General features: G+C 42.9%; 1 protein-coding gene across 1 annotated transcript; it reads left to right on the top strand.

The window, feature by feature from the left end:
* The first annotated feature begins 9,637 nt into the window (after nt 1-9,637).
* On the top strand, nt 9,638-11,284 carry her6 (hairy-related 6). Its single transcript, XM_028444519.1, has 4 exons — nt 9,638-10,038; nt 10,170-10,265; nt 10,368-10,455; nt 10,554-11,284. The coding sequence occupies exons 1-4, from the start codon at nt 9,931-9,933 to the stop codon at nt 11,096-11,098; spliced, it is 837 nt and encodes a 278-aa protein (XP_028300320.1). The 5' UTR covers nt 9,638-9,930; the 3' UTR covers nt 11,099-11,284.
* Nucleotides 11,285-15,119: the final 3,835 nt, after the last annotated feature.

The raw sequence follows: 15,119 nt of genomic DNA, 5'->3' as shown, positions 1-15,119 counted from the left end.
TGATCTGTGTGTGTGTGTGCACAATCACTGTACTTATTGTTTTTTTTTTTTGCTTTTAGGTTGCTTCAGGCATCCTTCAGCATCTATGTGTGTTTGTGTGCTAAAAGGAGAACACTGTGTACGGCTCTTACTGGAGAGCCTCCAAGCCCCCCCGTCTCCTCTCCTCCCTCTGTTCTCCATGCTTGGAGAATCTGTCAATTCTCCTTCTTTCTCTTTGTCCCCTCTTTGATCCTGGTCTCCAAGACTTGGCTGGCCTCGCTAACAGCAGCTGAGCACAGGTCCTACTCTCCTCCCACTAGAAACACATATCCATGCTGCTCAGGGATGATGAGCTTCGACACACACAGACTCTCATGCACACTTATAGTTCTACTCTACTCTCTTGCTTCATGCTAAAATTATTTATATCAGTCAAAACTGTTGTCTGTGATCACTAAAGCCAGGCATACACTGCGATTTTTGACCCATTTTGAGCCGATTTTCGACTCGTGCGTCTATTTTTGGAATCGTGAGAGTCTCTGCTAGATCGTGTGTCATGCATTGTATACATGGGGTCACGAGAAGCGATTAACACCTCACGACCAGCTCCTGATCAGCAATCGTATGGTCGTAAGGAAATCAAACACGTTCAATCCAGTCGCTCCTTGTGAGGATATCGCATTGTTGAAGCAAGTGCCATGAACCGGCTTACCTTAAACTCTCACACTGTGCATGCGTGAACACCGTAGGACCGCTGTAAAATTGACAGACTGTACTACCCACGTCTGTGCAGCCAGCTCCTGGTCCATCACATCGCCGTGTTTTCTTTTTTAAAGCTCTTTTTGTGGAGATTTTCGAGTGTCTCTCCACTTCCGGGTTCTTCTTCTTCGTCTGTTTTAATGGCAACGCTTCAGAGTTCTTCTTTTTCTTCCAATTTGTAAGTTGCATTTTCGGAAACAAGACCCCGATGTGTATGAACGTACAGTGTGAGCAGTCAGATCGTGTCAGAGTGTCGTTCCGTACAGTGTGAGAACATGCATCGTGAGCTGCGCACATTCGCTTTTAGCGTTTCCTGTCCATTGTTGAAGCTTCATGTTTTCAAATTTGCATTTGCTTGCTGTAACCCTGTGCTTATGTTGAATGCAGGTGTATGTGGGGGGGAGTGTTACCCTGTTGAGACATTAGTGAGTGCTTTTTTGGGTCAATTGTTTTTTAAGAAGAATGGTGGGATCCCAGTTAACATTTGAAATATATATACGGCTCATTGGCCAAACCAAGCAACCTAAATCAACTGGTTTCTGTAATGTTTTTGTAAAGCAAATACTGTTCCTAGGCAAGCAGAAATGGTATTGTGGTACAAACTTTTACCTCATAATGAGAAGGACCTAAGTTTGACTCTTTCACACATGCCTCTTTGCTCCGCACTATGCTTCGCATCTTCGGATACTGCGGTTTTTTTGCAATATGTGAAAGGTCGCTGCTGAAACTCTGGTGCGGAGCAAACAAGCAAACTCTGGTCCTTTGAAAAATGTAGGTCTCGGTTCGGCTCAATCGAAGAATGGTACGGTCTTTAACCATGTGAGAAAGCAACCAGGACCAAACATAGGACTTTACATTGAAGCGCAATTACAACGGAGCAACTACAGTGACGGCAGCAGCCGCTGTGCCTGCCGTCACGGTAACAAAAACGAGCACACATTCACAACCCAGTGCTCCAGCAGCAACACACACATATCCGTCCATCCATCCGTCCATCCATCCGTCCATCCATCCATCCGTCCATCAATTTTCAGAGTCGCTTTGTTAGCACACACAAAAAAAAGAAAAAACACATCACATTTCCTCACTCCCTTCCGTATTTCTCCCACATCTTTTGTTTATTTCACTCATCTGTTTTCCCAAACTATTCACATGATCAGTGATGGCTGCACACTTGACTGCTCTGTTTTTATCTGTGTATATATCCACATATCTTCACATATGACACATCCTTACCGGTAAGTTACGGGTGACATGACGGCTCTGAGCGCTGACAGGTGGAGACAGAGCAGAGTGATCTCTGTGTTTATGTAGAGCTTAGCGCAGGTTGTAGCATTGTGTAATTATGGGTTATTTTGAATTATTATTAATGACTTTTCTGCAGGGATTGTTTTAGGATTTCCTTTGGGAAAACATAGAGAAGACAGACCAAATATAGGACATGACGGCGCGACTGACAGTAGTGACAGGGCAGTGTCACATCGTCACGGCATTGGAGGTTGAAGTATTCTGTCCAATCGGCAACCGACAGTTTTGCCTGCATGACATTGTTCAGAAAGTTTGGTTCGCTTGCCAAATAGAATGTGTGAAAGCGGACCGGACCAAATTAAAATGCAAGAATTTTGCAGATTCACCGCCTGAACCACACCGAGTCCACTGGACTAAATGTGTGAAAGCACCCTTAAAGAGTAACTAAACCCAGAGGCTTTGGCTGAATTGCGTCGAGGCTGGAAATTCAAAAAAATGCCTTGATCATGGGCGGCGCTCCCAGAGCAGTTATGACATGCCCAGTCAGTATTATAAAATCTCCAAAAAACAATTTATGCTGTGCTAACTACCCACTCAATACTCACTATACCTCTCTATTCACAATTATCCCAATCCAACCTACTCACTACAGATTGTAGAGTCCACAGGTACTAGTTTTTATAGGTGGGGCGGGGCCAACAGTGGTGGTTTGTGATGTAAGAAGCCATTAAAATGTCACAAACCACTATTCTTAGCCAATAGCAAAGATAGATTGTAATGGCCGGCTTTCCACCCATAGAGGAAGGTCACTTATTTTTTTGTTAAATTGAGATACTCAGTACTTCATACTCAAATGTGTTTGTTTTTAGCAGAAAAAAGTGGTTTGGGGGTTTATTTACTCGTTATGGTGGATCTGCATTTTATTGTGGGTTTCGCATGTTCTCTTTGCTGGTGTGTGAAGTCCTTAAGGTATCTTAGGCCTCTGATTGACTGACAAGTGTTAACCCTGCCAGGCTTGAAGCTAATCAGAGTATAGAAAGGAAGTGAGTATGAATGAAATTCCAGATTACCTTTGAGTAATTGTGGTTATCTGAAATTTCCAAAACATATTGTTAAAATTGCACCAATTATTCAATATGACATCAGACAATGATTAATATAGATATAAAAGAAATAGCTATGTATATTATTGTTTGTATATTTCAGAGTTGTTTATGGAATTGCAGCTCATTTGTCACCAAAATGAACTTCCTGACCCTGAATTACAAAAGCAACAGCTTTACTTGATTTTTTTTTTTTTTTTTTAGAACTGAGACATTTTTTTTTAATGCCTGGAACCTGAAAACATTTAAATATTTATTGTCTTTCCAATCCCATTTCTTTTCCAAATTCTGAAGTCTTCTTCGGCTGATATTTGGATATTCCTCTGAATTGTCACTTCATACTGGAAAAGTTGAGGAGATTTGATAAAAAGATGGAGAGAAACAGCATTTCAAAATTAAAACTGTATGTTTTCCCATGATGCAAGGGTGAGCATCACTGCCATACTGAGATTTCAGGTTCAAGCTTCACATTGAGATAAACAGGTATACAAAAGAAAAAATGAAAGACGCAATGATTTTCAGTGAAAGCATTGACTATGATGACATATTGTCTATACTGCACCAGTAGAAGAACACCAGACACAATCACAGTCAATCATTTTCGTTAATCATCAGTCTTTGTCTGTGATTCTGAGCACCGTCTCCTTTTCTCTTGGTCTGTTGAGTAGAATTTTCTGGCTGTTAACAAGCGATGACTGTGCACACATTGACACTCACTTCTGAAGGGAATGAAAGGCTTTCTTGGAATTGTTGACCAGGCTAATCACGCTGTGGCCTGTTGGATAAGTCAAGGCTGTCGACCACTGTGTCACAGCCTGTTTCAATACACTGCCACCCTCAGTTTGGCAGCTGCAGCCACATGACACCTAAAGGCTGGCCCTGATACAGCTTGTCTGCATGTTTCCCACTGCTCTTGCCAGCCTGCATTGCCAGCATGGGCATTAAAGCTTAACGTCATCCCACACACACCGTCACTCCTCCTCCTCTTGCTCCTTAGAGATCACCACCTTGTAACCCTAGTTGCACCAGGAGCGCCTGTTTACCCGCACGGCTCCTCTCAATAGCTTACACATTAAGTCACGGTCGATGGGTGACAGCAGGGTAGATTGTTTTGTAAGTGTTATATCTCACACTTTGGCACACACTCACAAACATGCATGCATGCACACATACAGACCCGCACACACTGACACTTTAGTCCCACAATCTCCCTATCTAATTGCATTATTGCAGTATGTGGCGGTCCATGGACTACAGGGTGCAATAAAGATATGAGTCCTGGGAAAGACTGGGAGCAAGAGGATGAAAAAAGAGGAAGAGGGCGATGAAGGGTGGGGGAGGTAAGGTAAGGTGATTACAAATAAACACGTAGAACAAAAAAAACAGATAGTGAATGTTGTGTGTGTTGCAAAAAGTAACTTAAAAAATAACTTAGTATCATAAAATCTATGGCAATATATGTTTAACTTTATGTAATATGTACCAGTAGGGGCTTATTTAGTACAATGGTGCCATAAAAACAATGGTTACACCTGCCTGGAGGATTCCTTCCCATGATTACCCAAGGTAAAACTTAAGAGATAGAGATTCAACATAACCAACTTCGGGAAAAAAAGAAAAAAACAAACATCCATCCATTTTCCGACCCACTTGCTCCTATTCTGGTTAACAGCGGTCTGTTGGTTTCTGATGAATGCCTATCCCAGCTGTCATCGAGCACTAGATGGGGGTTCCACCCTGGACAAGCCTCAAAAGCATCACAGGATAAACATACACGCAGACAACCACACACACTCGCATAAAACCCTGCAAGCACAAGGAGAACCCAGTATCTTCTTGTAAGAGGCAGATGTGCTAACCACTGCACCACCGTGCACCCAACACAAATCCACTATCGCTCAAATGCCAAGAAAGCTCATAAAGGACAAACACTGAGAGACAAGTACGTTCCTCTTTAAGTAGGGATGAGACTTTGTATATATCGATATGCACTGTTTCATTTGATTCATTTTAATTTATTTTCAGGTGTGCATAAATGTTACCAGAGCAATAAATGAAATTGGTCAACAACAACAAAGAACATCTTTGTTTCAGAATTTAAAAGATTTGCCTGATGAGTTACATCAGTGCGATCAGTTTACATTGCTTTAATTATTTTCTATAACTGAGGGTGTCATGATTTTGTTGGAATGTATAATTACCTCTGCCAAGGAGGTCAAGCTTTTGCTGGCATTTATTTATTTGTCTGTGAACAGTGAAATGAAAAACTAATAGGTGGATTTCAGTGAAATTTTCAGGGAAAATCCAAAATAAGATGAGGAACAAGGTACTAGATTTAAGGTATGATCCTGATCAATATGCCCAATCTAACATTTAATAATGCAATATGGGGGCATGGTGTGGTGTGGTGAAGGTCTGTGCCCTCTAAGTGCTTTGTAGTTTGATTTGACGTTAAATCTTAATTACTTTTTGAAAAATTTGCACTTTAGTGTATATCATTTGTTACTTTTCTACAAATTAATAAATGGTTTGAGATGGACTGGCGACTATAGTCCAGGATCTTGATTTCTCCTTAAATTTGGTTTTCAATGGACTTGCTTGCTATCTGGATGGAAGGATGGATGGATGGATGGATGGATGGAGCAACTGTAACTAATGTAACTGTTTTTTCAGATCTAAACAGGAAAGTATTTTGAGGAGTTTGAAAATGAAGACAATGTACTTTTATATGTATCCTTGTTGTTCTCACTGTTTTTTTATTGTTTATTTATCGTCCTAGTGGCTCCTCTTGTAATTACACCTATCTATCTTCCTTTTATTTTTCTCTGCTTCTTGCACCCCAAGAGTTGTCTCTTAATGCTGTTGTACCTTGTGTATAATGACAATAAAAGCGTGCTATTCTTCTATTCTATGCTAGTTTTCCGTCTGTTGTTATGTATGGTGTGTGGGTTAGATCACAGCCTGGTTCCCACAGATTCACTGGGCTTGTTAGATGATAGCTCCTCCAGGTGAGTCTGACAGCAGCCAGGTGCGTCAGATAAGATGTTGAGCTCACATGGAGGGAGCTGAGCTGCGCACGCACCGGGACTCTGTGTCTCTGTATCACCGCTGCATCTTTTGCAATATGAGCGTGAGAAAGTCAGTGATGCAGAGAGCGTCTCAATGCCTGGCTCGGTCTGCTCGCCCTCAATGCATTTGTTTTGGATCTCTGTCAGTGTCATTGTGAGGGAAGAAGAATGACTCAGGTGTGTGTGTGTGTGTGTGTGTGTGTGTGTGTGTGTGTGTTTGTGTTTGCATACCAGGCTGATGGGCACGCAAAATAAAGTTCATCACTTCAGACAACAGACATTCTCCATAATGTACACTCCTGTATGAATGAATGCATGTAGTAGGTTATTTACAAAAAAAAAAAAAAAAAAAAAAAAAAAAACCATAAGGATGATCCTGTCACGTATAAAATCTATAATTCATTGCTCTGCACTCTGCTGGCCGTGATGTCATGTATATGTAGTTTTTTTCTTTCTAAACGCCGTATTTCATGCCTGCAAATCCAGGCTTCAAGAGAGCTCCTTTGAACCTTTGCTCATTGATCTGTGGACCTGGACCCGCCGTGGCTCCTCGGGTGTCTGTCAGACTCACGATCATGAGGCCGATCGCTGGCGACGCCCCGCGGATCCTGGCGGCAAGCCGGCGAGAGCAGCGCCGTCCCCCGGCCGCCTGCGCGCCACGTGTCGCGGTCTGTGCAGCAGCTGGAGGTGCGTGCGCACGGAGCAGTGCCCCGTGCGCACTTAAAAACACATTCGTGCATTAAAATAGCGTCCTCTATTCACTACTCTGATCACATTTGACCTGTTCCTGTTATATGCTGATAACAAAACTCGGCTTTGTGTAAGAACAATGGTTATTTAATTTCCCATTGAATAATGACTTGTAGCAGACATTTTTAAATGATGAGTAGATGCTGTTATAAAAAGTTGTTTTTTGTTTGTATAACGCCAGTAATTAGTTTCCATAAAATGGCCTGTTTTTACATCATTATAAACTAGGGAGAAAAGAAATGGTAAATAGTTTTATACATTCAAAATGTAATATATTTGTTGAAAATCTGTTATTCGTGTGAGCTCCATGGTTTTCTTCCTATTAAATCTAAAAAATAAATTCGTTTTTCTTCATTTTAAAATGGCATTACACTTTAAAAAAAATTGCATTTGTTGGAAGTCTTAAGTATTATGGAAAACAGAGTAAAAGCACTTCCTCATAGGACTATTACTAACCATTTTATTGACAAAATGCGCACAAAAAAGGCGGAGATGTTAATATTACATGTGTTAGGGTGAGGTGTAAACAAGATAGGATATTTTAAGTTACACATTTAGTAGGCTGTTTGGTGTTTTTCCAGCTTCAAGTGTAAAAGATAATAAAAGATAGCAGTGATGATCACTTTAAAACTTTACAGACAGAGCCGCTTTATAAGCCCCGTCCTGCAGTTGCACAACGTGTTGAATGTGGCGCAGCAGACTGTCTATAAAGTTTTAGTACACGGTTGTTTGCTCGGTTCCTTTTCTGCACTCTCTAACAGCCATTGAGATAAGGACATGAAATTATGGCTTTGAATCCCACAGAGCCTTGAACACTGTGGGGCGATCACGGGCGGGAAGGGAAGGGAAGGAGTCACCGGTGTGATGGTGTGAGCTCTCCAGGCTCAGAAATATCTCTGCTCTGGCTCACATTCCGATAAGAGAGACCGCTCCAGCTCGCTCTGTGGGCGTGGTTTTCCCAGGCTTTTAAAACAGCAGCTGCTATTTGCCTTCCCCTCTAATGTAAACCACCACCGCCGCCACAAACCCTCTCCTCACCCCCACCTCCCACCATTCACCCTCCTCCTCCTCCTCTGGCCCGGCGGGCCCCCGGCAGCCCGGCGGCCAAACCTCCAACCACCGCTCATAAAACATCCTGGCACGTGCTCCACATTCACAACACAGACACATGATGAAGTGCCAAAGTTTGAACCACAGAGTCAAAAACTGAAGCGATGTGGAAACGTTGTGTGTGTGTGTGTGTGTGCATTGTGTATGTTTTCTCACCAAGTCACAGTATTATAGCCAGGACACTTTGGATCAGTGTGTATGAGTGTGCGTGTGTTTTCTCCATTTTAACACTACACGCAGCAGCTATTTCCCACCTTTATGTGCAAGGATGACTATTTTCACTAAAATCTGCTTTATTTTTCTATATTACTTATGGGGCAGAAGTTCTCAAACTGTGGGGTGCGCCCTCTAGTGGGATGGTACTTTAGGGAACCCTACACTGAGGATGCTTTTCTATGTTTAGTGTAACTTTGTTTATTTGTAGTTTTAGGACATAGAGATTTGTTTTATTTCCACATGAGTGTATATGTTCAGTTTTTTTCCTTATGAAGTTTCAGTTTGTATGGAACCCACAACATCTACATCAGATATGTGCAATAGCAGCCCAGGGGCCAGGGGTCAATCAAATTTTGTGTGGCCCCACAAAGTAAATGCATAAAAGGAAAAAAAAAAAACAACACAAAATTACGGAAAAATTTACATAGCCCCAAAGGTTAATTCCCAAAATGTCACCATAAAGATATAAACAAACAAAAACACACAAAATCACTCCAAAAGCAGACATAAAGGCAACAAACACATACAAAATGACTCCAAAAACACACATAAAAGCAACAAAAACATACAAAATGACTCCAAAAACACACATTAAAGCAACAAAAACATACAGAATGACTCCAAAAACACACATAAAAGCAACAAAAACATACAAAATGACTCCAAAAACACACATTAAAGCAACAAAAACATACAGAATGACTCCAAAAACACACATAAAAGCAACAAAAACATACAAAATGACTCCAAAATGACTTCAAATACACTCTAAATGATCAAAACACACAAAATGACACCAAAAACAAATACACAAATTACAACAAAATGACACAAATACACAAATTGGCAACCAAAATACACATAATGACTCCAAGAGTACACAGAACAACAAAAAAGAAAGGGGGGGAAAAACACCAAAACCATTTGTTCTTTCCTGTATTAATGCACTGATCATTATTCTAAATGTTGACATGAATATTGATAATTGGATCAGACGATCACATTTTTGCGGCAACGCTGATTAAAGTTGTCTATCTCTCCTCTACACATAAACGCAAACATGTCTCTTGATAGGAGGAGAAATAACCAAACCATGTCTCAAAGCAGCATGATGGTAATTTACACTGGATCTCTAATGATGTGTTGTTTTTTCTCAGTTGATTCATATGTTTATTGTTATTTTTTTAATATTTTTTTTTATCTCCATCCTCTGTCTGGTCAGCGGCTCCGCTGTTAATAATAAGCAAACGTTGTGATGATTGTGGTCTGGAGGCACTTTTCCGCGGTGCCCTGAACCCCGGGCAGTGCGCCATTCGCCGCCAGCTCCAGCGGCCAAACAACCAATGGGAGGGCGCCGACCACGAGCCGTCCGCCCTCGGGCCGCGTGTCCCTCACCCTGATTGGTTGAAAGTTACTGTGGGAAAGAAAGTTTGGGAAGTTTCACACGAGCCGTTCGCGTGCAGTGAGAGATATAAATACAAGGCACACGCAGAGAGCTCGACAGAGAGACTGCAGCCGCTCCAGGTGTCCTCCGCGCTGCGCTACGATCGGATTTTAACTTGATGCAAGCACCGGGATTTTCTCTCTTTTAGGGAAAAAAGAGGACATTGAAAGAATCTGAAGCTGAATACATCCTCTTTTTGAACAGTGGACTTTATATTGCTGGGTTTTTGTTGGATATTTACCCATCAAAGAAGATGCCTGCCGATATGATGGAAAAAACGTCCGCCTCACCGGTTGCTGCGACCCCGGCGAGCATGAACACGACCCCCGATAAACCCAAGACAGCTTCCGAACACAGAAAGGTGGGTACTCATCATTATCATCAGTGTCATCTTCTAATTCTAAATGCTTCTTCACACCAAGCCGCTGGTTTCCTTTTACGCACTGCTATAGAGAGCGCGTTCTAATGTGCTGTTGTTTCTTATTATCCTAGTCATCAAAGCCAATTATGGAAAAGAGAAGAAGAGCCAGAATCAACGAGAGCCTGGGACAGCTGAAAACTCTCATTCTGGATGCGCTCAAAAAAGATGTAAGTATGGCTGTTTGGCTTGGAGTTTCCATCCTGTATATGAATGAATGCCTGAGCGTCAGTGCGGCTCTGACCGTGTTTATTTTTGCGTCATATTCTCAGAGCTCCAGACACTCTAAGCTGGAAAAGGCGGATATCCTGGAGATGACAGTTAAGCACCTCCGGAACCTGCAGAGGGCTCAGATGACCGGTAAGAGTCACATTTTAAGTCTTAACACATATGTGACTGACGCACTGAAGTGTTCACCTGACTTACACTCATTTCCCCGTTTTCTTTCTCTTCTACAGCTGCTTTAAACACAGATCCCACTGTTTTGGGGAAGTATCGCGCCGGGTTCAGTGAATGCATGAATGAAGTCACCCGCTTCCTGTCCACCTGTGAAGGCGTCAACACCGAGGTCCGCACGCGCCTCCTGGGTCACTTAGCGAACTGCATGACGCAGATCAACGCCATGAACTACCCGAGCCAACATCAGCATCAGCACCAGCACCAGCTGCCCACCGCTGCCGGACCAACGCACCCTCCCTTCGGCCAGTCCATGGTGCAGATCCCCGGATCATCCCCGCAGGTGCTGCCCATGAACTCCTGTAAAGGAGGAGGCTCCTCTCCGCCCAGTTTACCACCAGACGCCACTAAAGTGTACGGGGGCTTTCAGATCGTGCCTGCCACAGACGGACAGTTTGCTTTCCTCATCCCCAATGCTGCGTTTGCGCCGAACGGTCCCGTTATTCCCGTGTACGCCAACAACGTCAGCACATCAGTGCCTGTCCCGGCCGCGGTGTCCCCCGGGGCCCCCTCAGGAAACACGGACTCAGTGTGGAGGCCGTGGTGAGGGACCACAAAGACGTTTTTAAAGACACTTACCATGAGTTCTGTCTCTTTGTTCAATGTTAGAAAGTTGCTTTGAACTTGTAAAATTGAATGAGTATGCACTATATTTGTACAGCTAGCAAGGGAGTAAAGTTCATATTGAAATGGGATTTGTATTGTGGAAGTCTGTTCACTGCATTTTCTTGAGCTGTGTTTTTTTTTTTGTTTTTTTACTGTCTGACGCCAAAGATATGTCCAATGCTCTTATGCTGTTCTTCGTTTTGGAAGACAAATACATTTGTAAAGATTATTAAAAAAAACTAAATTGCTTTGTGATGTTTGTTGAATGGGTGAAGCACACTTTAGAGGTTTATTCATAGGCTTGTATTTATACTGTTAAGTAACCAAGTCTTTAGACAATTTCAAAAGAAAATACCCATATTTTCACTTAGTCTATTGTAAAGTAATTGTATTGTAAACAATTAGGTATAAACAGCATTTTTAATGTCATTTAATTGTATTCAAACAACACACCTGCAGTTAAAACAATCTAACTGACTTCTTTTTACATCCTTTCCAATAAATGATGCTGACACTTAATAGATGGAGGATTATGTGTTTCAGCCTCTGGGGTGATTTCTCACAGGTCGTTTAAGGAGGTTGTTTAACGCCATCTAGCAGCAGAGAAGTATATTGCAGTCTGCTTGAGACAATTTCAGAGACAGTCAACCCTGGTCCTGGAGGTCTGCAGTCTTGTGTTAATGTTGCTGCACCAGAAATGCAGCTTTACAAGCATCCTGCTGTTAACAAGCTCGTTATTGCAATAAGGCATGTTAGTGCAAGAAGCGCTCCCCCTCTGGTAGATGAATAGCGTGTGTAATGTGATGCGTAATTAAACTGAAGTTTTAATATGTCATACAGTTAAGAATTTAGAGTAAGTGTGTGATGAATGTCTATCACAATAGGTTCCACTTAGGAGTTTTTTTTTTTTTTTTCTTTTGTAGGAAAAAAGCGCTGCGTGTACACACAAACACGCACACACAACACCAGTCATCCAAACCCTAAACGCTATTAACCTTAGATTTTTTTTAAATATATTGCAGGTATGATGAAAGTAAGAATAAACATTCATTAATATAAAATCATGTATTCCAATTTGTTTGTTGGGTACATCTGTTTTGACAATTCAGTAGTAAAATTACATTGTTAATTTAGACAGTTTTATTCAAAGCGACACACAACACCAGCAGTTAGCGCAGAGGTTCCCAACCTTTTTCTGGTTGTGACCCCATTTTAATATCACACATGTCCCTCGACCCCATATACATTTCTATTTCTAGAGTAAGCTTTTAATCAAATTTGTTTTAATTCTGTGTTTACAAATACAGAGTAGTCAGGATTAGTGCATAACTTGACAAGATGCACCAGCTCAGATATTTTTTTACAGCATTTTATTTAAACTACATTTATATTTGAGAATGTTTAAGTACAGAAAACAGTGCTTTGATAATTAGTGTGTGATGTGTTAATTTGAAAAAGAATAATAATTCAGAAAAAATATATATAATTTGTTGTTTTACCTAAGTTTTTTTTTTTTTTTTACATGACTAGACATTTCAGGCAACCCCAATTTCATTCCAAGTAACTCCGCATGGGTTCCAAACCCCAAAGTTGAAACACACTGAGCTAAGGTTAGGGGACTTTCTCAACATCCCACCCTAACCCTAACCCAGGTTGGATTTGAACCTGTGACCCTCCGCTTACAAGCCTGCTTCCTCATGGTACGCCCCACTTTTATATTTTATTTTATTTTGGTAAAATGGTTCAAAGAAGTTTTTGGATTTGACAGTTCCTTTTGGGCAAAAAACCGGTGGTCAATTTCAAGTCATTAAGGTCCAAAACTATCATCATTATGACAATTTCCACCATCTGCTTCCACATCAGCAGCAGTAATAATCTCCTAACAGTAAGGAATGGAGAAGAGCCGTGGGCTGCATCTTTAATCAGAGTGGAGGGATTTTTCTGGGTGCCAAAGGGAGGGGGTGGGGGGCTGACAGCAGAAGAACATGTTAAACACATCGCCACTGAGCCATGTGGTAGTGCTCGGCTCTGCCCAGGTGTGTGTGGCCCCTGCAGCTATCCGAGTGTGGCCCGTCTTTGAAGGGGGTGCGTTTTGGGAAGGGGGGGGGGTGCAGGTGTTTGTAATTATCAGTGCGCTAAGAGGCACAAAGTGTGGATAAGTGCCATCATTTTGAATTTCCATCACACCTTTTTACAGGGGGCCATGCATCCCGCATTGATTAAAGCCATGTGTGTACTCGTGCCTGTGAGTGCACATATTTTGTGTGCGTGTGTGTTGGTGGGGTCGTTGTGTGAAGACATACCTGGCTAAAGGGCATAATAGTTGAGGTAGGAGGGAGTTAAATGGACATGGGCAGGTTCAAGGAAAGGCCTGAAGCCAACAGTCATCTCCTGCTCATGCACACGAAGTCACACGCAAAACGTTCCCACAACATTTCAGCTGTTCTCCAGCTTCCTGCCCTATCGGCCCTGAGGCCACAGCTAGACACGGGACGTCTGGGAGACGCGTGGTGTGACCAGAACAACACCCAGCTGCTGAGCCCTCCCACTCTGCCTCACCGCATCCCCTCCATTTTTTCCTTCTTTTCCTCTTCCACCCACCAACATCTCCAGCGTCTCTTCCCCTATGTGCAACAGCTTTACGAGCCTCTCCAATTACCCAGTGCAGTGGCCGAGCTGCCGGAGTGACCGCACACATGTCACAACACGACCGAGGGGTTAGCTGCCATGCGTGTCCATTAACTTTTCCCACACTCGGCGTGCATGCAGGGAGCAAGAAGAGGGGGGGAAAAGCCCTCAGCTTCCTCCTTGGCTCCCTAAGTGCTACCATATGGTCAACTCTCTCTCTCTCTCTCTTTTTCCCATGAGTTGCTGCTCTCTCATCCTCTCCTCCAGCCCATCACTGGCTGGGACTGTCTTTGATTGCAGCCCAGACAAGCGAAAGCTTTATGATTTAAGCCCAGGGCTTGCTGTACCAAGCCCTGGACTCATTTTGAAGCCAAACTTCACTCCCTCCACTCTCTTCCTTTGCACTCCCTCCCTTCCCTCTTTCAGTTGCAGGGGAAGGCTGTTTTCTGGCAGGAAATGAATAGCTCCCAGATGAGCGCAGGAACCTGAGAGGTCGTGAGAAAGAGGCGAACCCCCCTCCGCAGGCCCGGCTTGCTGCCAGCCGCCGGGGGAATGTGGGAGAGCGCCTCTCTGACACACGCATCAACCACTCTGCCCTCCACCACACCGCCTAGCTGAGCCTTAACTGCCTGCCTCAGCGCAGGGCCCTGAGCCTGGAAATAGACTGATGGACAGCATAACTGCCACTGAGCCAGGCAAAAGTGGTTGTCAGCCAACAGGCTGAGGAACCAGGAAGCAAGAGAGGGCTGGAAGACATGCTGGATTTGTGTGTGGGCGGAAACGGATCTGTTTGTGTGTGCAATCCAAATCCTGACCAAATTGTGTGCTCCTAGACCTTCAGTTTAGGTAAACTGTGACTCATCTAGGACCCTGGCTGGCTTTTTGTGATATTTTTTTTCCCTGTACACATAGAATGAGATGGTCTCCTCCCTAAGTCCCACTGGCTTACAATCATTCCCAAGAACTTTCTCACAGGCAGGTGTTCTTTGTCATGAGCTAATGAGTTTCCTTTTTATTCTCTATACAGTATGTGCTGCAATAATATTTATACTTCCCTCGGCCGATAGGCTGCAATGGTAATGAAGATAAAGTGAAGGGTAATGAATTATTTCCTTATAAAACTTGTTCTTATCCATAAACAAGAGCCTTGTTTGTATAATGGTGATGTAGCTTTTGCCTTTAGACACCGGAACCTCATTGGTTCATTTAGAAAACAGGGAAACCTAAACACATGCTATACCCTCCTAATGTGATCAAGATCGCTGGCCGCTGCATCCCATTAGAGCCAACTAATCATGTAAAGCTTCATTACATTGCCCAGCTTCAAGTCCAGT

This window comes from Gouania willdenowi, chromosome 4, assembly GCF_900634775.1.
Source record: "Gouania willdenowi chromosome 4, fGouWil2.1, whole genome shotgun sequence".
Lineage (NCBI taxonomy): Eukaryota > Metazoa > Chordata > Actinopteri > Blenniiformes > Gobiesocidae > Gouania > Gouania willdenowi.
The sequence above is the reverse complement of the archived record's forward strand: the minus strand, read 5'-3'. Positions and strand labels throughout refer to the sequence as shown.

Coding starts and splice junctions, on each gene's coding strand:
- her6 (XM_028444519.1), top strand. CDS start 9,931: ATGCCTGCCGATATGATGGAAAAAACGTCCGCCTCACCGGTTGCTGCG. Junction 10,039..10,169: donor CAGCTTCCGAACACAGAAAG/GTGGGTACTCAT, acceptor TTATTATCCTAG/TCATCAAAGCCAATTATGGA. Junction 10,456..10,553: donor GCAGAGGGCTCAGATGACCG/GTAAGAGTCACA, acceptor TCTCTTCTACAG/CTGCTTTAAACACAGATCCC.